Source organism: Apis florea, unplaced genomic scaffold (genome assembly GCF_048593485.1).
Source record: "Apis florea isolate Af1SG1 unplaced genomic scaffold, ASM4859348v1 contig_1615_pilon, whole genome shotgun sequence".
Taxonomy (NCBI): Eukaryota; Metazoa; Arthropoda; class Insecta; order Hymenoptera; family Apidae; genus Apis; species Apis florea.
In genome coordinates, this window is record NW_028256416.1 from 3,663,970 (window position 1) to 3,691,919 (window position 27,950).

At 43.3% G+C, this 27,950-nt stretch overlaps 1 protein-coding gene and 1 long non-coding RNA gene across 5 annotated transcripts in view; both read right to left on the bottom strand.

Moving 5' to 3' along the window:
- LOC147658832 (uncharacterized) overlaps nt 1-27,950 on the bottom strand; it is an 83,066-nt gene that overhangs the window by 1,157 nt on the left and 53,959 nt on the right. The window lies entirely within an intron of this gene.
- Oatp74D (Organic anion transporting polypeptide 74D) overlaps nt 6,753-27,950 on the bottom strand; it is a 45,645-nt gene continuing 24,447 nt past the window's right edge. Inside the window, exons 2-12 of one of the 3 annotated variants that reach the window (XM_003690256.4) lie at nt 17,081-17,556; nt 16,375-16,745; nt 15,743-15,957; nt 15,346-15,486; nt 14,964-15,086; nt 10,878-11,042; nt 10,407-10,602; nt 10,074-10,224; nt 8,944-9,184; nt 8,645-8,773; nt 6,753-8,298 (exon numbers count right to left, since the gene is read on the bottom strand). In XM_003690256.4, the coding sequence (XP_003690304.2) occupies nt 8,129-8,298; nt 8,645-8,773; nt 8,944-9,184; nt 10,074-10,224; nt 10,407-10,602; nt 10,878-11,042; nt 14,964-15,086; nt 15,346-15,486; nt 15,743-15,957; nt 16,375-16,745; nt 17,081-17,398 (2,220 nt within the window). In that variant the 5' untranslated portion in view covers nt 17,399-17,556 and the 3' untranslated portion in view covers nt 6,753-8,128. Of the gene's footprint in view, nt 8,299-8,644; nt 8,774-8,943; nt 9,185-10,073; nt 10,225-10,406; nt 10,603-10,877; nt 11,043-14,963; nt 15,087-15,345; nt 15,487-15,742; nt 15,958-16,374; nt 16,746-17,070; nt 17,557-27,950 lie in introns of those variants that run through there. The other 2 variants (XM_012492109.3, XM_086909381.1) reach the window with 2 other exon arrangements.

Consider the following 27,950-nt stretch of genomic DNA (forward strand, 5'->3'; position numbering starts at 1 on the left):
TTATTCATATATATATATATACTCTGTTATATATATATTCTGTAATAATTAATATACACGCACGCGCTCGCGCGTTCACAGGTTGCATCGCGAATCGATTGCGGCTTCTTTGTACGATATAAATCACTGGAGCAGGGGTTGAAAGATTCAATTGTACCGAAGGCGATCGGATTTTTAACGAATAATTTTATTTCTTCCGAATATAGAAGAGAAAAAGAGAGATTATCCTCGGGTCAAAGGGGAGGGAAGGGGAGAAATTATCTCAATTCAGCTTCAAAGCTGATGTTTGTACATCGATTTCTTTGTGCTCTAACAATTGTATATACGTATATAATATATTTTTGTCCCGGACATTATCGCGATCAAAACGCTTGCATGTAAAAAAGAAAAGGACGATGAGAATCGTAAGTTTATTCGGAAAAATCCGATATCCGCCCGAAGAATGTAATAATAATAATAATAATAATAATAATAATATTATTATTTTAAACGTGTGTAAATCTTACGTATTTATATATGTATATATATATATATATAGTCGTGAATCCCGATTTCCGATGTACCCTGTGAACACCGGTGTTCGTAAACGCGCTCCACGGAAACGATCGGGACTTTTATGCGCGAATAAAAAATAAACGATCCACGTTCGTTTCGTCAGAGTGCTGAGATCTGCTGAGGGTGTGTCGAATGACATTTTATCGACGACTGTGACGTGAAACTAGCAGTCAGATAAAATACTATTTCGTCTTTTACGTACATATGTATAACATATATATTTGTGTATATATATATATATCATACGTATATTAATTCATCAAAGTGGGAATGACGTTTTCTTCGTTTCTCTACTTCTCTCTCTCTCTCTCTCTGTTTCTTCCTTCTTTTTCCTCATCGTCTCTACGTGTTTTTGCATTTATAATCCTCGTTTAAACGTTTCTCTATCTTGTAATAACTTTTTTATTATTATTATTATTTTTTTTCTTCTTCTTTTCTTTTTTAAACATTGACCATCTCGTAAATATACTCCTTTTTTTATACTGTTTTTTTTTCCATTTTTTTCTTCTTCTTTTTTATTTTGCCTGTTTTTATCTACTTATTCTTTTCCGCTACTGGTAGCTTTACTACTTACTTAGAGCGTTTCTTTTTTTTTTTTTCTTTTTCTTTTTCCTTTTTTTAACTCCAAGAGATTCTACGACGAAGAGAAAGGTGTGTGTGTGTGTGTGTGTGTGTGTGTGTTGCAGCACTCTTGAAACGATATATTTAGCCCTTTGAAATTCCTAATATCAACTCGCGGCGACTTCCAACCGTCAAAATAGTATCTTACCCACTTCTAGAAACTAGACAACAAAGGTTCGAGGAGGATTTTTTTTCTTCCGGTTTCTTTCTTTCTTTCTTTTTTTTCTTTCTTTCTTTCTTTTTTTTTTTTTTTTTTTATTATTTTTTAGGCACTTAAACGTCGGGAGTTAAATATGGGAACCTTAAGGTGGAGGTCCATCGAACGCCTGCTATTTGCTATTTACAGTCTTGATTGAGACGCGTGTTACATCTTCCAAGAGGAATCGTGTTGTCGACGAACGGCACATTCCCGTATCATTCTCGTGAAAATTTTGGGAACTTGATCAATTAATCGAAAAGAAGAAAAAAAAAAAAAAAAAAAAAGAAAAAGAAAATTGCATTTGTTCCGAATGCGAAATGCAAAAGGTCCAAAGTTAGAAATGAAAATTACCAAAAAAAGAAAAGAAAAGAAAAAAAAAACCTAGAAATGAGTAACCAATGCGAGAAAGTAATTTCCTAAAGTAATTTCGATATCGTTTCACGATTATTTCTCACGAGCGATAACGCGAAATGCCGATCGTCCCGATGGAAAAGTAACTGCATGTACTACACTATAATAATATCTAGCTAAAAGAAAAAAAAAAAAAAAAAAAAAAAAGAAACAAGCACAAAGGAAAAAAAAAAGAAAACAAAGGATAAAAACAGACGTACCGAGAACTTAACAACATTTAAGAAATTATTCTGCGTATGCCCGACTAACGATTAAAGGCCGGGCACACGTAGAATTCGTGTCACAATTAAACGCATACACGGATACACGCACCCACTCATATATCGGCATCGTGCACTATATCAAAATACACTTACGTCTTCTACAGAGTAATCGGTTCTTTTTTTTTTTTTTTCTTTTCCTTTCTATATAATATATATATATATATAATATATAGATATATATTATGTATATAAAAAAAAAAAAATCAAAGCGCATATTCGCAACGCGACGATTCGCGCGAATTATCAATTAATTAGCAATATTCGATAAACAAGGATCGATATATCCGATTACGATAAATCATAATAATAATAATAATAATAATAGTAGTAGTAGTAGTAATAGTAGTAAGGATAATATTAATAAAACGAAAAAAAAAAAAAATTTATAATAATCATTAGTACAATATATGTATACATAAAAATGGCATTATATTCTTCTTTTCTTCTTCTTCTTCTTCTTCTTCTTCTTATTCGTCGTTTATCATATTCCCTGCTCTTCGTTAACTTTTAATCCTTCCTTCTTATTACACGCCTGATACACACACACGTATATACGTTACGTGAATAGTTGGAATAGTCGGAGGCAACTTTAACATTTTTCACGGCATGAAGATTTTTTTTACAAGGAAAGAAATTTTTATTCGATAAAAATTGTCTTGTTAAAAGGTATAGAGATCGATCTAACGATGAGATTCAAAGATTCGATTCGCGAGAAGAGACTGGAGATTGAAATATTAGGCAAAGAATAATTAAAGAAGCACGATTAAAACTGATTGGAGAGGTAAAAAAAAAGAAAAGAAGAAATAAGATATAAAAATTCGTTCGCAGAATGATAAAATTGCTCCGACAAAGGGATTCTTAAAACATCCATTATATACTCCGCAATGACGTGCGAGTACACGCGAGCACGTCGAAAATTAAAGACTAGCAATTATGGTTCTCTTATAGAACTACATCGTAATTAGGTAAAACCGTAGTGTCCGCTCCCGCGGCCGATTATCCTACAAGTATATTACTGATAAATTCTTTTCTTTACTAAAATATAATTATTATTGGTATTTCTGTGTTCCGCCAGTGATCGTTTCATTTTTTTTTTTTTTCTTTTTATTCTTTTACCCTCTTAAATAAAACGTTAATCCATTCGACAAAACTGTGAAGAATTACAGGCAACGATGCACAACGTTACAACGTTAACATTAATTACGTAATTCATTTATAATAAATGCTGAGAAAAAAGGCGAGAAGTGATCGATATGAGAAATGGGACGTTTGCAATTTATATTATTCGTCGTTTAGAAGTACTTTTTTTGAATTAAGCAAAAGTTAAGTAATCAAAAGTAAAGTGGAGTAAAGTGATTACGTGAAAAATGATGTTTCTTCTAAGGAAACAAGTATTAGACCTTAGGACGATGTTTCCTAAAGCCTTGAGCGTGATTCTTGATTAATCGCATCGTGAAGAATAACACGATTAGTAAAATCTTGGCGGTTGATTCGATTAATAGTTCATCGAAACTGGATAGTATATTGGCAGTAGCAGGTAAGAGGGCAGTGTTTCATTCGCAGTGTCATCATTGTCATCGTTAATCCTCACAGTGACGCGATTAGCACTTTCTACGATAGACGATAGACGAATGATTCGGGAGGCGAGGGACACGATCAGAATAAAAATTCTCCATCTCGCTGTATTTAAAATCTTCGTCGATATCAAATATTAAAGTGGATAAAATTGGATCGTAATTTTGCGATTTTGCAAAGAATCATTCGGCTATCCCGGATACACTGACTGGCGGAACACACGGAATAAAGATTGAGACTCTGTCGCTCCACGCCATGATTATTTTAGCAATTATTGTACTTTCCTATATGTACAGCTCTATCGTACACATAATATACAGTAATGTATACAGTATATCGAGCACTGAAAGGCAAACGCACAAGTACACACCATTATTCATCGAGGTCTAACTCTCTCCTCCCTTCTCCTACCCTTCTCCAAAAAAGGAAACGAAATAAGACAGAATAAAATTCTTTCACCCTCATACGTTCGTGATGCGTTCAAAAAATTATGTGTGCTCATTTACATAATCGCATTTATCCTCGCCAAATCGTTTCATCATCGAATACAAAGAACTGAGATTGCGTCTTTCGGATTTTTTGCGGATTTCCTCGCGAGAATATGGACGCGTGTGTCGTCGTCGTCGTCGTCGTAATTGTTTCCCTTCCAGATTCATTCGCAAGAAAAATATGTCTGCGACGGACGCGTGGTTCGTTCGTTGGAGAAAGGATGAAAAAAAAGAAAAAAGAAAAAATACGATTAAAAATAATTCGAACGGGCATAAAATTTGTGAAACGCACACGGCTTATAACAAAGGCCTTGCTTAAAACTTTGTTGTCGATTAAATACACCATCGAGAGACGACGAATCGACTCTTTCCCTCCGATAGGAGGGAAAAAAATATATGGAAATTCGTTAACATTCGCAGCAACGATGAAGCAAGAAGTAAGTTTTAACCCTTCCTCTTGGCACTAGGTTGCACCAGGCAACATGCGTGAATATTCTGCGCATAAAACTGCATGCAAACACTCTAATAAATCTATTAAACGTCTACGTTGTTTCGTGGGGATAAATCTTGGAACTTTTAAAACAGCTTCGCAATTCTAAGAGAGACTCTCGAAAACTCTTCTGCCAAGACTAGGGTTAAAAACGCTTCCCATCCACTTCATCCATCTCCGAACCATGTCTCGCAAGTGAAACGATTATCTCGATTAAATTGTACGTAGATATTTCTCGTTCCTTCGTATAATTAATAATAAAAACTATAATAAACACTTTCTTCTCGATTTTTATCGTCCACGCGATAAACCTCGCTTCGACAAACACAGAACACGAGCAGCATGTTGCGTAAAGCAATGATATCCAGAGCAATCCTAATTTTTCCTTTGCAAAAATATTGTCATCGCTCGTCTCATCTTGCTCCGTCCACCAATAATAGCTCGGTGTCACGATCGATTATATATATATATATATCGTCGATCGTCGAGCGAGAAATATCGCGATTTAATTTTACACATGTGGCGATGGTGGTTGTAAGGAAGAAAGAAGAAAACGAAAATACACCCTGGGATCGTTCACATTTTCATTTTCGTTCCTCCATCGAGAGGTGGACGAGCGAAAAATAGAATGGAAAATCGTTGAATCGATGGATCGAACCGAACGATGATACACGAGTCGAGAGAGAAACTGATACTCGAGAAATGAATCGCGTCAAAGGGTGGAAATTGGCTCTATTTTTTAATTACGTGCTGTTCTATATATATATATGCATATATATATACGACTTGTGATCGATTAAAATATAGATTATGTGTCGCTTCGAATACAAAAATACAATTCTCGATGGAGATCAACGGGCGCACGGAAGGCCGTATCCGCCCCTGTGCAATCCTTTCTCAATTGCATCGTCAATGATTTACTTGTACGACTCGTACACGCACTCGTACGCACACACACATACGATACATATAATGTGTATATACATATATATAACTCGTTCAACCCTTTCGATACGTGGATAATTTATCCTGTGCGAAACATGAGAAACTACCCTTGACAATGAAAGGGATAGATATACGTTCTATCATAGTCCAGAAGAAATTCTGAAGTTTTTTTTTTTCTTTTCCTCTTGATATCTCTCTAAATGAACGATAGAAAGAAAACAGCTTTACGTGAGTACCCCTCTTTGTGTCAAAATGATCTTCTGGACTGGGAATAGATCGTTTATTAGTCCGAAAGCTCGTTCAGAGCTGATGTTATATATGTTATATAATATGTATATATATATATTTATGTATCTTTTTTTTCCCTTTTGGAATTTCGAAGAAACAATTGGCTCTTGTATATATATGTCGTTTAATAGATTTGCTAGAACAACTTTTCTGTTGGAGCATAAAAAAAAAAGAAAATAATAATAAAAGATTTCAAGAATGTTTTGAAATTTAAAATTAAAATTCTTCAAAGATATAACTTTTCGATCAAGTCGAACAAGGAAGTTTGGAATTAGAAAATTATTTGATTTTTCGTTTAATCAACCAGAGTTATTTTTCTTTTCATCTTCTTAATTTTCCATTAAACTCTGATTTTCTTATCTTCTAGCCAAATGTTCTTCGAGGCAAACTCAAAACGATGTGTAATATATTAGCAATGCCCCTGAATCGAATAATTCGCGAATTTCATAGCGCATACCCTATAAACACTTTTAATTTTTTTCACTTTCTTCCTTCTTTTTTTCCTTCTCTGGAATAACTTTTTAACATTCTTTCCTTTCTCTCGTTTCGCTGCATTACACACAGGTTACATCTCCAACTCTTTGATTATAAAATTCGCGTAAGCAATTTACTTACTTGTCGATTTAGAAAATATATCCTACTTCGATTAAAAATTAATTCGACGATTTCCAGATTTCGTTAAAACTATTATATCGGTTAATCGTTTAAAATTTAATAAAAGAGATATAGATATATATATATATCGGACAAAGAGGTTTAATGGTTTGATCGAATCGGCCATTCAACAGGATTCAAAAAACGATGAACGCTCGAAGCACTAAAAGCACAGGCGGCAGACGCGCATACATCGACAAGTGTCCCACGAGAGTGTAAAGTGTATCATATTAAAATACAGCTGTTCAATCTTTTCATTTCTTTTCCCCTCTCTCCGTTTTAATTTTACAATTTTCTCTTTCTTATTTCCTCCCACTTCGTCCTCCGCCCCTTTTTTTTTTATTCATCCTCGCTTTCTCTCTTCTCCCCTCTCCCCCAGCTTCTCTCCCTGTATCGTATCAATATTTATCTTTTTTCTCTCCTCCCCCCTTTTTATCTCTCGACTTTTTTTCATCGTCAAATCGTCTAAAAAATATGTCCTATGTTATATTTCTCCTCTTATTTTCTCCTCCACTCGCTCTCAGATTCTTCCCTCTCTTTTTTTTATTTTTTAATCATACCCTTATGATCTTCCATTCCTTCATCGTTCATTTTTTTTCTTTTCTTTTTTTTTTTTTTTTTTTTTTGCAAACAACAAAACGAATATTACCGACACGCATGCACACACATCGCAAATCGCTTGTACAAGATTGCCTACGGCTAGGGTGTAGAATGCAGAATGAAACACGGACGGTAGTGCCTAAGAGAAGCTCGCCCAAGATCCGAGAATCTCGCGTGCCGGGAGAATATATGTATATATATATATATATACGCTGGCTGCGTTTCCGTGTCCGTGTCGATCGTTTTCCAATTTTTCCTCCCCCCTCTTTTCCCAGACGAAAATCGTGTCGAGACCACCTCCGCTCCGTTACTTCCTCTTCTTTCTTTCCTCGTCGTGTACTCGTCGCGTGCAATTCGTTTCGCTTACAATTTCAAATCGTTGTTCCTCGATGCCGAATCAGGAAGACATCTTCTCCGCATCATTCGCGTCTCCAATATATATATACCGTGTATCGTTCGCTCAAAGAAAAAATCAAAATCGTTGATTATCGATCCGTTCGCCTTCCTTAACCATTACACCTATTCTCTCCTCCTTCTTCCCCCATGTAACACGATTCGAAATCTCGGCACAACCCCTTTCCGTGGAAATTATACAAAAACATTTCCACGAAGGCCTTAGCACCGCACGTGTCCGTCCATCCAACAGTCCGTCATCCCGATCGTCCTGGACTCTCCCTCTCGTGGCCGATCGACGCGAGCACCAGTGTCGTACAAGGGATCGAACCTCTCGGATATTCTTCCCTTCTTCTCCTTCTCTTCCTCGCTTCGTCGTCGAAAGGGGTTTTCTCCCTTTTGGTTGGTGGGTTTCCATAAAAAAAAACGAAAAGGAACCCTCCTCTTTCTCCTCTTCCTCCTCCTTCTCCTTCTCTGCCCCCCAAAAACGTGACACGCGAAGATCGACGTCGACCGACCGGTCTCAAGCTACTGGCACCGAGTTCTCGTCAGTTAGGAACGCCTCGTTACGCCTTTGTCCCGGTTTTACGACGCTATATTCAGGCCTCCGCTTCATGAGATACCATCGAAGTCGGCCGGGACCCTTTCACAAATAGTCGTTGTCCACCGCCTGCGCATCCTGCGACTTCAGGGTGGCCATCTCCTCCACCGTGCCCTCTTCCGCTTCCTGCTCCTCAACGAAGCTGATGCTCCCGGCCTTGTACCACACCACTATGTCCACCACGAACGCGAGAATCAGGATTCCACCCGTGGTACCTGGATTACATCCGTGCAACGATTGAAAGATAGATCTCGTTCGATCGAGAAATTATATAATTAGATATATATATATATATATATATATATATATATATATATATATATATATATAACGAAGAGGTTAAATTTCTAATAACAACGTGTTCAACGGGAACGATTCATCTGTCCGGAGATATAAATAATATCGGAGAAGAGAGAAATTTAGCCTCGGTATATATATATATATATATATATGTGTGTGTGTAACAGCAGGCAAGAGCGAGCAGTAGTAAGTCGGATAATCGAGATGCAGATATTTCCGACTTCTCCTCGCCGCAGATTTCTTCTTAACCGCGGTACGTACCATGATAGAACATTCTAAAGACATTCGAGTCGTAAAGCCAGCAGGCACCTCGCTCGCCGCAAGCGTATTCCCATACGAGACAAGCGGAGTCCACCACAGCACCATAAACGATTGGACACGGGACGTTACCTGGAACCAACCGGCCAACGGATCATCCGCCTGATAAATTCATCTCGTGAAATTCTCCTCTGATTCCTTTCCCATCCGAATCGCGAGGAAATTGGAAAGATTTCGCCCCTCGAGATCGCCATCTCGAGAGACGATGATAGAGGAGGGAGGGAGACGGAAGGCATAATTACCGAAGAGGCCGATGGCGAATTGTATGAGGCCCAAAGCCATCGCCTTGTCCCGTGGATCCACGCACCTGAGGATCAACAGCATGGAGCCCACCTCGCTGGTCGAGTGTATGAAAACGAACACCGAGAACAGGACCATATAAACCCAAAAGTTACTGCACTCGAGCTCGCAGTAACCGATCGTCGCGGTGCTTGCCGTTTCCGGTGTTGTCAGATTCGAACCGATACACTGGCAGTTGTAAAACTGTAAAAAAGAAATCGCGGGAACATCGCGTTGTTAAGGTATGCCCATGTCTTTTTTCTTTTTGCATACACTCGATGCAACTACCGTCGCGTTTCCCCTCCTACATACGAGAATTCGTGCGTGCGAATCTTGCGTGGTTGGATTTTTACACGTCGGTTATTCCAACGCGTTTATCGATCGGTTTATGTTGCGTTTCGAATAGGTAGGTTTTTTTTTTTTTAAAAACGTGCCATCTTCGAGGCGAACGAAACGTGAACGAGAGAATTTGGAATACATATATATGTGTTTGTGTGTGTGTGTGTATGTATATACCTCGTAACAGTTTGCACGAGGACACGCGCACATTTCGTTTAATCCCCGCGAAATCCGAACAATTGGAAATTGAAATGTTCGCGATAAGGCAATGTTTCAATTGCGAAACTAATGACTTGCTTGGTTGCGCAATCAATGAGGCATTGTTTCGTTCGAATAATGCGATTTCCTTCGCAAATGGCCGAGCAAACGACACATTTCTGGCCTGGTTGCATGCTACTGTCACCGATAATTACGATCGAGCATCAGCCTCATGTATATCGATATTCTCTCTTTCGATGATGACGTCAGTGGCGTCCGCATGGGGATCGCATGCAATCAGCGCGAGAAAACGATTATTCGATTCGAATCACGGAGACGTGGTGATCGACGATCAAACGATGAAATCGATTTTCGAAATTTCGCATCGAGTTTTACCCGTTTCTCTTAGATCGTTGGAACTAACAATTGCGTGTTAATGCATCGAAAACGTTCTCTCTTTTTCCCTTTTTTTTCTTTTTTTTTTTTTTCCCACACCCCGTAACGGATCCTCTCGAGAAGATCTCGCGACAACGATCAATATCTGCGTGGTACTCACCGACGCAACTTTGCCATCGACGATCGTGTAATTGGAGCAGCCCGCGTGACACGCGGAAAAATACGTTTTACCATCGGCACCGCAAATCGGACTGAACTTGTTCCGAACGCAGTCGCAGGTAGCCTCGCAGGTCGGCTCGAAGCTGGACAATCTAGAAAGATTTATCGTTGTCATCTTTTTCTGTCTCCTTCTTCCTTCCCTCCCCCTCCATTCTTTCGAAATCTATCCTCTATTGGAGAAGGGAGGCGAGGGAATCGAGTCGAAATTTTTTAACAACGACTTTTTTACTTTCGATGGATGGGATCAAAATATATATATAAGAGAAAATCTTACCCGTCAGAATGGGAAACTAGACCAGCGAAATCGTCCATAGGGCAACCGATGAACATGAGCACACCCATGCCGATCGCGTATATTACAGCTGTGAAGGCGATCCAGGCTGCGACGAACCTGGCGTTAGGCTTTGCCCTCAGGATGAACACTCCGCTAATTATAATACCCAAACCCATTACTAAAATACCACCGACACCTGCGAAAAAACAGAGTACAATCGTCAAATCGCCCCTTCCGTTTCCCTCGTTATTCAATCTAATCTAGATTTCCAATTTCGAAAATAAAATGTCGCGTCTCTCTTCTTCGATTCAAAAGGAAGGGAGGAAGGAAAGAAAAGGAGAAAAAGAATTGGAGAAGGAACGTCGAAGGATACGTTCTTGATGGAGGAAAAAAGAGAGAAAGAGGGAGACGGGGAGGGGAGAAGAATCGGGGCGAGAAACGTTTGCTCGCGTGTCTATTGGCGAAAATTACCTGAGATCATGTTCGCATGATGAGCTGGCAAGCGAAATTGGCTCTCGAGGTACTTTGGCAGGAAGGTGTAGAGGCCGGCGATCGGTAGGATGTGCAGCACGCTGCTGGCCGTCCGGAACATAAGAATGTCGTTCTTCAACAGCCTCTTCACCGCTTTAGGGAAGTCTGCAACAGGTAGAGGAGAAGGCGAGGTGTAGCGAGCGCATCGAGTCGTGCAGGCGACGCGAGCCGTGCATCGCGACCTGCAGCGAAACCATTTACATGAAATTTATTCCTCGTCTTTTTTTGCCCCCCCCCCTCCCCCTCCCCTTCTTCCTCCTCCCGATCCTCTTTGTCTCGTCCCCTCCCCTCTCCTCCTCCTCTTTTTTATCTTACTTTTTTTTTACTTCTGCAGATCGTTCCTTAAAAGTCGCGAAAATAATTCATCAACTTTTTTTTCTTCCACTTCCAACTTTTGCGTCCTTGTCGCGTGTACGCGAGTGAGAAGAAGGGAAAAAAAAAAAAAAAAAAAAGAAAAAGAAGAACGGCGAAGAATTCGAGGAAATAAATATTTAATTTCTTTTTATCCTCGGCTAACTTTTTATCCCTCCCCGCGTTCTTTCCTCTCTCGAAATCCTTCGTTCGAATCCAAATGGACGAAATCGCTTGAGCGGAACACGGATTTTTTTTCCCCCATTTATGAAGTCAATTACGAGCGACGGGCTAATTACCAGACGATCGAGTTTCCCCTCGTTCTATTTTCGAAGGCGAAACGACGAAGCGAAAGGAGAGCGCGGAGAGAGTCAGGGATTGCAGCGGTGCAATCGCCTCCAGCTCGAAAAACGAGAAACGGATGAGAAGAAGGAAGCGCGGCGTCGATACTTGCACCGAGTGGGAGAAAAATGTGGACCGATCTTCTCCGCTATCGAAATAAAAGTTTTCGCGAGAGACGCGCGAAATTCTTTTGAATAACTCTATATCCATCTCGATCATTCGTTCGAGTTTCGAGGTAATCGCGTATCATATCCATCATGGATGAAACAATCTTCGCGAATAACTGTCCAATCTTCGTTACGATTAATTCGTATTATCGAATTTAATCTCTCTCCCTCTCCCTCTCTCGCAAAACTTTATCAAAACGCAAAACGCATCAGCGGAGCAAGTATAGAAAGAGATCGTTCGCCGTAAGAGATTCTACTTTTGCACGAATTAATGTGATTCGAATTTCCGGAATACTCGAAACGAAGGAGAAAGAACGTTTCGATAACGTTTAATTTCGTCGAGTCGAGTCGAATTGCAAAATTGCGTACGGGTGAAATGATAAAGAGAGGAAGAGAAAGAGGACGTGGCGCATCGATTTTCGAGCAATGGCAAAAAAGGCGAATTCCTGCATGGGACGAGGGACGAGGGAGGGGGGAAAGGGAAAGGAGCGGAAAAAGAAACGAGAAGAGAGAGAGAGAGAGAGAGAGAGAGATGTACGATGAGGCGTTCGTTGGTTCGTTCGTGCGAGGTTTCTGTTCGAGAAACCCTCGGTGGAAACTGACATTAAGGATGCCTAGGACTGCTCTAGGCTTCCAGGAAGGCCGGGCTAGAGTCGTGGCAACCCCGCATAGAGAAGTCCTGCAGACCATGAGTAGACAAACGTGACTAACATTGCGCTCCGTGTATTATCGCGACAACCCTGCATCGGCCACATACAGGGTGGCTTCGAATCATCGAAAAACCTCCTCCAAACTTCTCCGGATCAGCGCGTAAGGAAAAAAGAAAAAAAAAAAAAAAAACGCGAAGAAATTCGCGTGGAAAATCATCGATCGAGATACACACACACACACACACACACACACAACGATATATATATATATCGTACTCGATGAAATTACGACAACGATAAGAGATAAATAGGGACGGATTTATCGAGACAGGATCGATACAGCTGGTTATATAAAGTCGAAAGAATGAAGTCTTCAAAGGGGGGCCGAGTAGTAGAAGCGAGTAATACGAGAATCGCGTGCATCCGTCCAATTCCGTCCTGTCCTCCGAGGCGATCTTTTCCACCATCTTCTCCGATACAACGCGCGCAAATTTCTAACGCGTTCACGATATCCTCCCGAGCGTGTACCGCTCGTCCTACCTTTCGTGCATAGACGGAATCCCGTTTCCAAAATTTCGTGACGGATCGGTGGCCGTCGGTGGCGTCGAAGGCGGGAACAAGGCAAATTAATTTCGATGTTTTTCGTATTCGGTTTCTGGAGATTGCCGGCAAAAATTCGAGTTTCGAAAGGCTGGAAACGTATTCCGGATTTCTCGTCTCTCCGGTGTGCACGTAGGAGTAAAGGATCGGCGTCCGTTCGCGTGTGTGCGTGCGCGCGCGCGTGTACGCGGCGGGCCCCGTGTGTGCGTTAATAATGATGACTGACCGACTGGTGCACTAGGTGGGGCAAGTTCACGGTCATGCGTCGTGCATAGCGCTCGGTAGGCACACGCGCGCGCGTGCATTTCTGCGCGCGTATACACGGCCCTGTTTCTCCCTTGCCCGCGTGTGGATTTGTTCTTCTTGCGGGGAGAGGACTTATCTCAGCTGTCTCGTGCACCTCGACATAACACGACCGACCTAACGCACCAGAAATGCGCGCCATACCTCCCTCCCTCCCTCCCTTTCTCCCTCTCTCTCTCTCTCTCGCTCGCTCGCTCGCTCCTTCTCCTTTAAATCTCCTCCTCCTCCTCCTCCTCCTCGCGTGATCCACGACCCCGCGGGGAAATTATCCTCCTGTTGGCCGGATGCACGGACTCGGTTTTTGGCCCATTGGCATCGGTATCCACGCGAAAACACGGGCAATTTGCTTCCCAATTCGCTATCATTAGCCGAATTGGATTTTCAACGAATTACGGGAGAATGCACGCGTACGTTTCTTTTCTTCGCGTGATTCACGAACTGAATTTAAATATTTCTTCCTTCAGCGAGGTTAAGTAATTTAACGAGATTTCTCCTTTTTTCGATATGTGGATAATTAGCGAGAGGAGTTATTCTCAAGTAATCGCGTCCCTACGATGGAGAAGAGCGCGTGGTACAGCGGGACGTGCAAGTTGCGGTTATCGATGCGACTCGTGCCGCATTTTGAACAGGCTGCTTGTTCTTTCAGGAGCAAACATTCCGAAACATTGTCGGTCAAGGGCGAAAAAGTATGGAGAAGTAAGATCGATCCAAGTGGCCACCAAGTTTATTCAATTTCCCGTTCCCCTCGCCTTCTTCTCGTTGACAAAAGGAATGCCTTTTTTTTTTTTTTTTTTTTCGAACAACAAATTGAATTCGTTTCTCGACTCGGTCGAATCTTCCATCTTCCTCCATCCTCTCGATCCCCCTTCTCCTCGAGAAACAGATGTTTCGCGAAAAGTTTCAACGAAGCGGATCGAGAATAAACGCAACAAGGCTCGATCCTAGGCGGGAAGGGGTTCCCAGAAAAGGGCTCGACCGTGTTTCAGAAAGCAACGAGGGGCGAGGAGCGCTCACGATCGAACGAGCAGACACGTCGGCCGAGCCTGTGCGAGCCTAAATTTCGCCATTGACCTTCACTGCCAAGTTCACGCTTCAAAGATCATCTTATTGGCCCGCGTCCTTTCCTCCCGATAAACGTCCACCGAATATATAATAAAAACCCTCCACGCCAATCACAATGCGACTGTACAGATATTCCACGTATAAGATCGCGCCGATACGAACGATTATCGATCATCGATTAACCGACACGAGTGAAGGAACAATAATGAGAGAATCTTCTTCTCTTCCTTTCGTTTCATTCCCGTTTTCGAAATACGGGATGCAAATTCGAAAGGTTCGAACAGAATCGAGCCGGATGTGCAACGCGCGAGGAGGGGGTTGCGATTAATAGAAACGGTTTCGGGGCGATGATACTTTTATCCCGTCCGTTCGATCTCTCTCTCTCTCTCTCTCTCTCTCTCTCTGTCTCCCCCCGGCCAATTTTGAAGCGGGTAGAGAAGGGAGGAGGAGGAGAAGCCATAAAATCGAATTAAATCGCCGTGATCGGACGTGGCCAGGGCTTAAACACCGCCCTATCCAATTCGCGTCGCCGCGATAAATCAAGCGCTTACCTCGGAGACTAGGCTTTTTCGCGTCGGCCCGTTTCGGCGGTGTCCTGCTCGCGGGCAACCGCGTCGGGAACGCGAACATCCCTATGCTCACCAACATCAGCATCGCGGCTATCAGCACCAAACCTGAAACGTTCGAAGTTTTTCCTCGAATCTCGTTCCCGGGATTTTGATGACTTTAACCCTTTCTCTACCACTGCGAGCTACTATTGTAGTCGCTCGAGTATATCTTTCTCGATATTTTTGATGCGTAGCGAAAGGGTTAAGTTAAGAAGAACAATTTTCAGCTCAGAGAGAAGGGAAGGAGAAAGGGAGGAGGGGGTGGTGGGGTGGGTAAGAATTGTACGTACGTAAGATGTAATAAGAAGGAGAAATTTCAATTTACCAAGCCACCATGCCCCGACCCATCTCGGATCCGTCGGCGTGATTTGCGGATTCGCCGACAAATCCGCGTAAATCATGGTGCACAACGAGCCCAGAATGAAGCCCAGGGCTGGACCGAGGATCCTCACTCCGATCGTGATCGCTGCAACAAAGTACGGGGGCAACACGTGTTGTTCCGTGAGTATGCAAATTCTCTCGTGCGTAACATTGAAATTCCGCGCGACAACGCGACGAACAATCATGAATCAAAGTAATCGAAGTGAAAGATCTCGCGTTCGCCTCCCCTCGGTTCCGAGCAAACAGCTTTCGCGAAGCATCTTCAAACTTCGAAACCCTGCCCGTTCGCCCCCTTTGTCCCCCTTTCTTTATAATAGAAACGGAGGGATTCGTATTCTTACCGAAATAGAGCGGGCTCTCTCTGCTGGCCACATTGTCATCGATGTAGGGGATACCGAGGGTGTAGACCGCCGTCTGACCCATTCCAACGCCCAACAAGGAGACGAAAAATATCGCCAGGACCACCGTCGTTATTTTGCTCTGTATCCTCTGCTCCGTCAACGAGTCGCCTTTGCAGTCGTTCATCGCGTGCGTTTGAGTCGTGGACGTGATCCAGCTTCAGAGAACAACAAAAAAAAAAAAAAAAAAAGAGAAATGTCAAATCAGTGTAGGTCAATCGTCCAGGGATCGATTCGAATTCTTTTTTCTTTTTTTTTTTCTTTTCAAACGACGACAACTGCGTCTGTAATTTTTCCCCTTTTGTTATTATTTATAAACCTGAGATATCTAACGTATTAAAAAAGAAAAAAGGTATACGATCGATACATCGTGGAACGAAGGAGGGAAGGTGAAGAGAGAGATTGCACGGGTTGCACGAAAATTGCAACACGATTTCGAAAGGGGGGAGGGGAGGAGGTGTCTATCGTTCGAATCGATCGGAGAATTTAAAAAAAAAATATATATATATATATACGATGGAGAAATCTGGATGGAAAATTGGAAGAAATTATCTTTAACGAAGATGATTATTTACCCGTCGAGCGTGGAGTTTTCCGATCGTTCCTGCAATTTGCAGAGGTTGGCAGGAATCGGATGGGTGTTGTTCGGGTCACCACCCTCGACCCCGCTGAGAAACATCTCGTTCTGATGGATCAGCTGTTCACCGAAGATGAAATGGGGCATGGAGCAGGTGAACGAGCTCACCGCGAACAGAATCATGCCCCAAGCGATCCACTTAGGCCGGTGACCTTGGCCCCCGTAATACGTAAGCAGGAGAGAGGAGCCGATCTGCCCGATCTCCGTCGCTGACATTATAATACCGGTGGTCTTCGACTGAATCTGGAACAGCTTCTCGATCGTCGTGATCACCGAGACGAAGTACGTGTAGTACATTCCCTGAAGAACCTGTAAAGAGCCACCATCTTGACGATAAATATTTATATCGCTACGCTAACTGAAAAAAGTCGCCGCTATAAATAAATTCTTGGGACGAAGAAATTTTTACGAAAGAAAATCGTTACGAGAAAAATAAAATAGAGAAAGGTAAAGATGTTCTCCAACCTTTTTCTCGGGGCGCGACGCGACACTCTTTTCTTATTTTATTCCATACTGGAATTATTATAGATCTTATTATAGCGATTCGTTCGAAAGATTAAGGGTAGAAAAGAAAAAGGCTGGGGAGGATCTCTTCACTCTTCTAGACGATTCTCGATCGAAACGAAAAGCTAACCCAAACCAACCCAGGTGATGCAGAAGGTGACCAGGAAGGCCTGCTTCGTGGCGAAATATTGAAGCCAGTGCGGCCTGCACGGGCCCCATCCGCAAGACACATCGGCATCATCGAACTCCGTGTGAAGGCTGCTCGACTTCTCGTCGGACATGATCAATTTCCCATTTTCCGCCGCCGTTATTTCGTGCAACTTTCCATTAGGTATCGATCCATTGTTGTTGTGCTGCTTCCCGCAGATCAGCCCGTTCCCGTTCGCCATTTTCGGTGGAATTATCGTGAGCGCCTCCACGTTTCCGTTCGCCAGGATTTGCGTGTCTTCGCCCGCCATTGTATCTCGATTATTATCGACCCCGTTAATCCCTCTCTCTCTCTCTCTCTCTCTCTCTCTGTCCTCCTCTCAGCAGCTCTTTTCACTCTCTAACCGGGATTCTTCCTCGTGGGAGGATCCTCTCGACCGCTCAAACGACTTCCATTCGAACGGTCAACCTGCGAAAAATACAAAAAAATTGTCGTTCGATCAGTTTAGCCGATGATGAATCGTTCGCGCGATGGGTATCTTCGACTCGAAGGAACCTCGCCACCGCTTCGTTCATTTCGACGAAATCGGCCGAGATCGGGAATAAATTAAATAAATAACATTCTTGGTTTTCACGCGTCCAACAATTCAATACGATGCCGATGACATGTGATTATTACACAATATTCGAGGAATTTCAGTAAGGAAATGATGTCCAAGATGGTGTTGAGGAGTTCTTTCTTTTTCTTTTTCTTTTTTTTTTTTTTTTCCTTATCTGATTTTTATCCGTTGTTGTATCGGTTTTTTAAAGGTCGGTTACGTAATCATCTCTGCGGCGGCGATCGTCGAGGGAGGGGGGAAAGGGGAAAAAAAGATAGCCGAAAAGTGTCCAGGAATAAATCGTCAAACTCGCGGTCGCTATTTATCATCCGTTCGAAACGAGATGCACTTTGTATTTTTGAATAACTAAGTTGCGTACGTCACGGTATTATTTATAACAACGGCCTCTCCGCTGTGTCCGTTGTGTCTCTGCGAAATCGCGATTAGCATTGTGTCCCCCCACGGTATGTAATGAAATTCCCCGCCATCTTTTTTCAAATTTTCAAGAGAAAAAAAATATTCTTAATATATATTTATTTATTAAAAAAGAAAAGAAAGAAAGAAAGAAAAAGTCCCCCGCGAAATTGTGAATTTCGAGTAAAAGTGAACTTTCTATGAAACAATAGCGGAATTCCTCGATATTAATAATATTATTTAGAAAGTGATCGCAAGCAGATACGATTGAATTTTCAATTGGAAGGACGAAGAAAAGAAGGAAACGGATAGAGATCCTTTCTCTTCGCACGGTGGAAAGGAAACGAGAAGGTTGAAACGGCCTGTAGCCGGTGTCCTCTCACTTTCATCGGTGCCCGACTTTTCTCATTTCCCTCGCGTTCCATTGCACCGACTATCCTATCGATGCGGTTTTCACTGACAGCGAGTAGGAGTCTGCGGACTGGAACTCGCGTCTACCTACACACCGGGTGCCCCGAAAGTAACAATTTCTTAACAATTTCTCCACTCTCTCTCTCTCTCTCTCTCTCTCTCGAACGAACGAACGAACGAACGAACAAAGTTTAAAGTGGAGAAGAAGAAGAAGAAGAAGAAAAAAGAAAGGAAAAATCCTTGAACTACCGCTACTCGTTAATCGTGGTCAGGATATTTTATTTTCGCGAAAACGAAAGAAGAAGAGAGAGAGAGAGGAGGCGAGGATCGAGAAACGATTTCGTTAACGATCGAAATGATTCAAGAGGCAAAGAAACTTCCTGTCGAATGGCCCCGCGCATGATAATAAAACTGTTCGGAATGGCGCACGAGCGGATTTTATTTCGACGTTAATTGGCCACGCGCGGTAACCGACCTCCGAAAACCCTGTCCAAGAATACGAATGTGTTTACGGTGCAGCGTCGTTTCGCCGCGCCATTGACCCGTTAATGTTTTAAACGTCGCGCGTCTGCCTTGGATAGGTGTATACACCTTGGTGTATGTATCTCTCGCCGCACGTGTCGAGGGAACAATCTTCCGTAAATCCATTAACTCGTCCAATACCGGGCTCGCAACGCCGAGGGTATTTCGCGATTTCCGTCAACCAATGGACAATTCTCTGTTCCACGCGTGTTTCTAATCGAATTCAACGGTTGATTTTACGACCCCAGAGGTCTTCAACGTGTAACCTTGACGTCTAATCCCATGCAGGAAGTGGTCGAACGATAAATCACGCGTTTCTTTAAGCGCGGCGACCGCTGTTTGATGGAAATGGAGAAAAAAAAAAAAAAAAAGAAAAAAAAAGAGAAAAAAAAAGAAGAAAAAAGGAGAGAGAGAAAAAAAAAAAAGTTTAATTATTGTCATTAACGTTTGTTTTGACGTGGATCTGTTTCCGGAACAGGTTAACTCCGTTCCAGGAACGAGGCCTTCGTACGGGTTCCACGTTTCGGATTGTCTCTTTAATCTCCTTCTAAAATCCTCCGTCGTTAATTCCCCCGGCCGAGATTGCCTCGATCTTTGAACCCTGTTATATACGTTCCCAACGTATGGACGAGAACAATATCTAGCGAGGAATCCATTCGTGACAAATCGACATAAACTTTGATGGCTTGAGTCATTAAAATTTTAAGCAAGCATGAGGAAGAGAAATCCTTCTATCCTCTGCTATATATAAAGTAAAAATCTCCCTGTTCCGAAGCGAGAACATTTATTATTTATCCGCTCGATTGGAAAAACGTTATCGAGCAAAAATTAGGGGGGGGAGGGAGGGAGGGAGGGAGGGAATCGTGCCACCGTGGTTTCGGTCAACCGAAAGAGTTTCGATCCAACTTTCCTTTCGTTTAAGGAGGGCAATGTCGGTACAACACGCGGCATCCTCGGCTTCGAGATCGGAACGAAATCGAAAGGGCGGCCTCCTTCCAACGGGAGGGCGAGGGGGGGAGAGAGAGAGAGAGGAAGACCGGTGTCCCGATTCTCTCTCACCTTCCTCTCTCCACACCTAAACTCTTCTCGCACGCGCCACTTTTCCCTTCTTGCCCCCGAATCCTAAATATCCTTTTCGGATATTTGTACACGACTTCGAAAAATCCACCCTTTCCCCCGTCCTCTTCTCCCCACGAATCTCGAGTATTAATATTTATCCACGTAACGATAACTCGAAGAGAACGTTCCATTCGGGATGTTATTTTAAACGAAAAACGGTTTATTTATCAGCAACGGCGGCGCTCGAATCGAGGATAATTTTAGGAGCGGCTATTCGACTCGCTTCTTCGACTCTCTGTCTCAAGTTTACAAGAAGATTTATATCTAATGAAAAAAAAAAACGATGGAAAAAGATCGTGGAAACTTGTAACCGTTTGCGCGTTTCCCCTGTTGGGAAACTCTTTCTATCCCTCTCTCGCTCTCTAAAAAGTAAAAATTCCTTCGAGGAATCGAAATCGATGGTCGCGTCGCGAGCATCTCGCGCGACCAATTAGCAATTCCTCTCCCATTGTGATTTCGTTCAGGGGGATTTCGTACGACTCCCGTGGAACCAGGTATGATGCAACGAGAAAAGAAATTTCCGGTAATAAATTGCCGTATGGTATGTTGCCGTAGGCTTGAATGGGGGACTCAAATATCTCGTAAGAGTTGTTGCTGGGAGCCCACGTGCGTGCCTCGCCGCGACGAAACGAGCCTGCTCACTTATTATTTATACATTATTCGATTATCCATCTTCCAACATCTATATATATATATATATATTCGAAAACAGAATATTCGAAATTCAATTTACTTCGATACTTCCAACATTCGACTCGTACTTAGAGAGAGACTCGTCCTTAACCCTCTAATAAAACTGGCTGTACAACTAACAAGACGAGTGCGTGAGTTTGCCCTCAATAAATTCGTCCCTCGATGAATTATGTAAACCTATCCCCTCCCTCCTCTTACGATAATGATAATGATAATAATAATAATAATAATAATAATAACAACAACAACGAAAAACAGTGGTAGATTCGCATGCGAAACAAGTGCACGGATGGTTGGGTCGTTGAGCGTTGGGGCAATTGTCGCAACTTGTCCCAATTTCCCGTTGATCGGGTCAGAAAGATCGGCTCGCCTCCGGAGATGCAATACACGAACACATTGGGGCGAGGATCGGGGCTCACGTATACGTATACACGTGCACGAAAACATCGGCGTTCCTTCGTCAAGTTCCAGCAGCAGCGTTGCGCCGCCGGAGAGACTTGGTCTAGGTCGCCTTTCACTGTCCTACTGACGTCTCGTGGTTAGTTGGTTAGTTGCTCTATTCTACTACGACTACAACTCAATGCCAGCACAGCGTGTGCACGTTGTCGTACAGAGCGACCCAAAAGAGAGACTACCGGCTTGGAAGGCCGTGCACGTGATCGAACGTGGAGGCAAGAAAAAGAAAAAAAAGAAAAAAAGAAAAAGAAAATCTTCCATTCGTCGTCGAGAGAGGTAAATCGCGCCACGAAAAAACGTTCCTTCCATTCGTGTCGTCCGATCCAAATCCATCCAAATATTGCGCAAAGAAAATACAATGTTCGCGACAGGTTGTCGATCGTTTTATAACGGATAAAATAGACCGAAGCAAAAGGAACGAGTTTCGAAGAAGGTTTGAGGGGAGAAAAGGATGGACGAAACCCCCGTCTCGTCGGCCTTTGCGCAATCGACAATGCCGCGTGTCTTTTTTGCTACCTTTTCACGCTCAATTTCCCCTTTTTGAAGTCGCCTTTATTAAAGTCATTTCGACCGATCGTTCGATACCTTTCTACGTCTACGATAGAACCGTATTTCCCTCTTCGTCGCAGGAAAATACGATCGATCGTTCCAACGATCGATGGATGATGGAACAGAAGGGAGGAATATCGCGTCACTCGATTTATATCGACGGGACGAGTCGAACGATGTTGTGTATTTGTACAAAAAAGAAAAAAAAAAAAAAAAGAAGGGGCAAAATCTGTTTATCTATATTTCTCTTCCACGATCCACCCGATTTCGTTATTATTATTTATTGTTCCGGAAAAGTAGCTGGAATTATTCTCGGAGCGTTCTCCACGCGTCGCTCCGTATATACGTGAACGTAAACCAGATTCAAGATCAGGTTCAACAAGTTTGCTGGGAACATCAAAGTAGAATATAAATCTCGCTGCTTTCCACTTACTTTCTTGAGGGCAATTGCAAAGATTTGCGACACGCGTTTGCGATCGAAAGTGAATCGGCCGATAAGTGGGAAACTGCTTTCGTCGGCGAGGCCTCGTTTAATCTTCCACGCTCAAATTACACGCTTTTTACACGTTGTACGAGTCGTGGAAAATTCAAATTATTATTACGTCGTTCGTTCTCTCGATCGAGGAAAAAGGGCGCGGAGACGGAGATTCGGATCGGAGATACGCCGCAGAATTGACCGTTAATCTTCTCAGCTTCTCGTAACATCTCGAGAGAAGGGAGGAATCTCGATGAGGGAAGGGAAGAAAAAAAAAAATAATCGGAGGAAAGGAGCAAGAATTACGATTACAATTAAATTGAAGAAACCTCCGGTTTCTCCGCGAAACGAAACGAAACGAAAGTGGAAGGAAAGAGTGATCGCCGATTTTCCTTTCCCAAAAGACGGGGGGAGAGGAGGCTTCGTGATTCTAATCCCATCCGAAATAATGGTCGCGTCGGTAATCGAGAGTGGATGAAAGTCGTGCAACGTTTCGAACAGTCGTCTCTCCGTTAAATCACAGTTGTCGTGGCAAAATCGAAAGCAGCGAAAGTAATTCCCGTGGCTCGTAACAATAGGAGGGGAATCCCCGATCTCGATCTCGTTCTGGAAAGCGATAAACGCAACGGAAAAAATAGAGATCGAGGCAGAGCGGCGAGACGGAACCAATTTTCTAAGTGAAAATCTCTTTGTTTCGTTTCTTTCTGTTTTTTTTTTTTTTTTTTTTCCCAATTTATCAACTTGTAAATCAATCGTATAAAAGAGAATCAAGAGAGAGAGAGAGAGAGAGAGAGAGAGAGAGACCAGTTCCAGTTTCTCGCGAGTGACGAGATCGAATTCACATCACAAATTTCGATTATTGAGCTCGATTATCGTTAATGGACTCGGCGAGAACGAGAAGGATGGATGGTTAACTCGTGCCATTAATTAAGATCGAAATGGAATCGGGTTCAAAAAAAAAAAAAAAAAAACGAAGCCTAAAATCGAAAGCTCAATTTCCAGGGTCGGGTTTTACACGGTCGAGGCTTGTTGGATAACAAGAATTTAATGAAAAAAAAGAAGGAGGGAGAAGAGAGGCAAGGCTGAGCGAATCGAACGAAAACAAGAGCGAAAGATGAGCTCGTCCGATATCCCGTTCGAAAAGAAAGCAAGAGTTTAATGGAAACTAGAACATGAAAATCGTGTCATTAGAGCGCGGCGAGGAGAAGACGAAACGAAAGAGAACCGGTGCAACCCAAATCGAACTCGTCTCCCCCTCTCTCTCTCCTCGTCCGATTTCCTTCGCTCCGATCGCGCGCGTAATTCGACGCATGATGAATGCCGCTTCCGAGCTGCACCGTCCTATATTTTTTTCGCTGGGAAGCATCGATCAGCGCGCACACACCACACCTCGAGAGATACCGGTTACAAAACGCGGGCGCGCATTATATTTCGATCCGACGAAAATTTATACTATCTCGCGCGGCCATTAATAGCCAAGTCCGAACCGATACGGCTCGTAATGATAGATAAACGTCCCTATATTAATAACAGTCGGTATTCGGCCCGGCAATAAACTTGCACGGAAATTACGGGTAATAAAGGCTCAAAGGTTCATTTTTTACCCGGCCTTTTTTTTACCTCTTCTACCCCTTCTCGTTAATATTTGTAACAACGATACGAGGATGCACACCATTCGCGCAAAAAATTCCACGAATCGGCCAACCATTTCGATTAGGTAGCATCGAATATACGATTCGTGATCTCCTTCTCCTTTCTCTTTACATTTTTCGAAGGAAAGCTCGACAACCTCTTCCGCCTGTCTCTCTCTCTCTCTCTCTCTTTCCTTTTTCCCTTTGATTATTGTTATTATTCGTAGCAACGGATGCGCAAAAAAAAAAAGGAGAAGGAAATAAGCCATTATTAGGATAAAATTACTGGAAACAGTTTCCAGTTTAAATTAATTAGCCGAGAAAAATCGGACTGGCTGAAATGAAAAGGGCAATTACAACCCGTAATAAACATCCTCCGTTCGCGAAACGACACCAGGCTCAATTAACCGGTTAATCGTCGCAACGAGACGTAATCCAATCTTTATAAACTACCCACCATAAAACCACGCCTATCGTAACCCAAAAGAAACCCGAACGACGATTCGATCGTGCAGTAAAATCCGGCGTTCCCGTTGGAGAGCAGAATGCGAGGTGAAAAACACGGTGGTGCGAGCACCATCTTCCCCATCTTCGAACGTTATTATTCCGAAAATAACTCGAGAACTTTTACGAGCGCGCAGGGCATAGAGCGTTCGCGTGACAATCGTTCGAGTCAAGTCTGGCCTACCTATCCGTTTTTGGATCGAAATCACCGTTGACTCCGTGTTAAATCCAAGATTCAACGACGACTCTCTTTACCACCATCACCACCAGTGTTTTCGAGGGGAGAATTTATCTCGAAAATTCGTCGAAATGGATTCGAAATGGAAAATGTAAACGCGAAGGAAAGAGGAAATCTCGCGGTGCGTGTTGATGGATGAGGATGAAAGAGGTGGAAAGAGGTTTCTTTCGAGCGGAGATGGAATATTTCGAACGAAACGAGCAACGAGTGGTCATAGATAGTACAGCCGCAGAGGATTACGGTGGACACAGCGCGATGCAATAATAATAGATTATATTCACGACCGCGGTTGCCCCTCGCCGCAAATTACCAACAATCATACCCCGCTATCGGTGGCATCTTTTTTGGTCAAATAACACGCCAACTTGTATCCAGACCGCACCAAGGCCGCCAGACGCGCGCATCCATCGCATCGTCCATGCCTTGTGCCGATATAACAAATCGTTATATAAAAGTCGAAAGGAAAATTTCTAATCTAATAACGGAAGCTCGAAGTCTCGTCCGATGAAAAATTTTTTTACATTCCGCGCACATTCCGTGGGGGAGGATGAAAATATCTCGAAGGAAAAGCTCGATCATGCGCGATCCTTGTGGATAAGGTGGTACGCGAATAGAATTAGAATTAGCGTTTAAAAATTGGCAATCTCGACGAACTGGAAGAGTGCGAAAACAAGCGCGAAAACGAAAAATATTCAAGGCCTGGCGATGATTCTATATATAATTCGATCGATCAAGATTAAGTAGAGATTAAGGGCGTTAATTAACGGGTGGACGAGCGAGAGGAATAAGAGGAGATAAAAGATCAAGCGACTCCCGCTTGTGGCCGAGTGCGGACTCGCGTGGCCGGCCACGTGCGTCGAAGAAGTTGGCTTGGTTCTTCGACACCGAAACGCGACAAACGCGAGGGGATTGGACGTGGAGCGCGGCGTTAAGCGATACGAATCGATTCGAAACTTTCACGCTTTGGTCGAGCCGTGTATGGATTCGATCCCATCATCGGCCAATGTGATTTATAATTACTCGTATTTCGAGTTTATACGGTTTTATCGCCGATGGCGCCAACCGTTCGAACCCTTGCCAACACGCTCCTCCTTTTTTTCTACAGTAGTTTCGAGTTTGTACCAAGAATTTCAAGCTTTTAATTAATAGCCAGAGATAATTTACGGCACGCGTGTAATTCCATAATTAATTCTCCCGGCGGGGAGAAATTTTTCCACGTCCAGACGTATTTGCGACGAGTTGCGCGCACAGTTTCTATTCCGCCCTTCGTACCCTTCCCACGGTGACCGGTCGGACGCTTGCTGCTATATCGTGAACACATTCTAGCCGGCGAGCCGATTATGCGAGTCAGGTGAACACGGCGCACAGGTGTGCCGCCGACTCTAGAGATGGGATCAAACGAGTGATTAGATCGCGAACAATAATTCCTCGCCCGATAATTCGCCTCACCTTCCACGAGATCGATCTTAATTTCCCAATTTCTCTCTCTCTCTCTCTCTCTACGTTCCAATTCGTCTCTCGAAGAAACTCGAGAAAAACGGGAGAAACTGTTCGTTCGTTGACGATCCAATTCCAGTCGAGAAAAATCACCATGGATCCGATCGGTTTCGAAAAAGCGTGGCGAATTTGGTTAATTTGTCGAATAAGAAGAAGAAGAAGAATCGGAATGGATTAAACGTGAAGGCGGCTTGATCCCATCTCTAGCCGGCAACACGCCGATGCACCCGTGCAGCTGTTTGCCCGCTCGCAAAGTTTTATGCACGTATTTATTTCAAGCATCTATGTAAGGGGGCCTACCGGCGGTACCCTTAATGAATTCGCGGAAATCTCATTCCCCGCGAATTCTTCGGTGCGCGCGCATAACGCGAAATGAATCGTTCGTTCGTCGAGCCTCGTTAACAACCGCGTCCAGAAATATTCTTGGAATCCGTGGAAAAGCGGTGATGGCAGTCTGCTGCCGCCCTTCCCTCGACACAATTTTTCCCGGGAAAATTCAAAAATCTCGAGTCGAAAGCGATCGATGCTCCATTGGAGTACGAGAGATGGAAATATCTAATCGACGACAAGTTCTCCCTCTCTCTCTCTCTCTCTTTATTTTAAATTTCCGTGGAATTTCATTATCTATGAAGAAAACGAAAATAGATTTTGATTTTGGGCGAACGAGAGGTTGGCAAGTGGAGGTGTCGCTGATAAATCAGCCGTCAGCTGTCTCCTGCGACGCGAGGAAGAGCCCACCTGCAACCCGATTTCATCGATCCCCTGATCGATGATGAAACCTCGCTCGAACGTTCATCGACGAGAAACTTCGCGGGAAATTTAGAAACTCGATTTCGACGAGCGAGAGGGCGCGAAATTTGAAACCGATATCTTCGATAAAAATCTCGAACGATCTACTTTTTCGGAAAAATCGAAGATTTCAAGAAGGAGAATCTTTAGGCCGCCGGTTGAACACGGAGCGGACGACAATAGAGACGCGACAATGGAGCGCGCGAAATTCAGTGGACGGAGGAGCGTGGCGGGGAGAGCGAAAGAAAGTGAAAAAGCCGTGGCAGCAGCTAGGCAGTTGCACTCGGTGAAAGAGAAAAAGAGAGGCGAGACTGGCCGGATGACCTCGGTCGCCGAGTTGCAGTTGCAGTGCGACAGGTTCGCAGCTGTCCCAGATGTCGAGGCTGACGTTCGCGTAGGTGTGAGAGATCTCTCTCTCTCTCTTTCCTTCCCCGCGTTGAACACGCGGAGGGTCGATCCGTGTCACGGCGGCTTTCAGCCGGTTTAAAAGTAAAAGTAATTGATAGATCACCGAGGATCATCCCTCCCTCTTCCAAAGTGCAAAGAGGGATTGTTGGAAACATTTCAGGACGGATTGCTCGAGCGTGTTATCGTGGGACACGCGCGCGTCATCTCTTTCCAAAGCCTTCTTTTTCATTTTGCCGCTAATGGATTAGAGACGCTTGAAACGACGCTTGTTAATATCGTTAAAAATCCGCATCAACGATTGTTTCGTGTTTTTTTTTTTTTTTTTTTTTTTTTGACGAGGAGAGAACGATTTATCTAGATACGTTTAGAAATCATTATTGTTCGGGGAACTGTTATTCGAGATGACGTAGGAAAAGAAATTGGTAAAAAAAATTAGGGGAGAATCTTGTTCACGAGGATTGGAAGGATGAAAAGTGGAGTCCAGACGGCGGCGAACGTTTCAGACGCAGCAGGTGCGCATCCGCGACCTACTCTCTAAATCGATGGTAAGCATCGGTG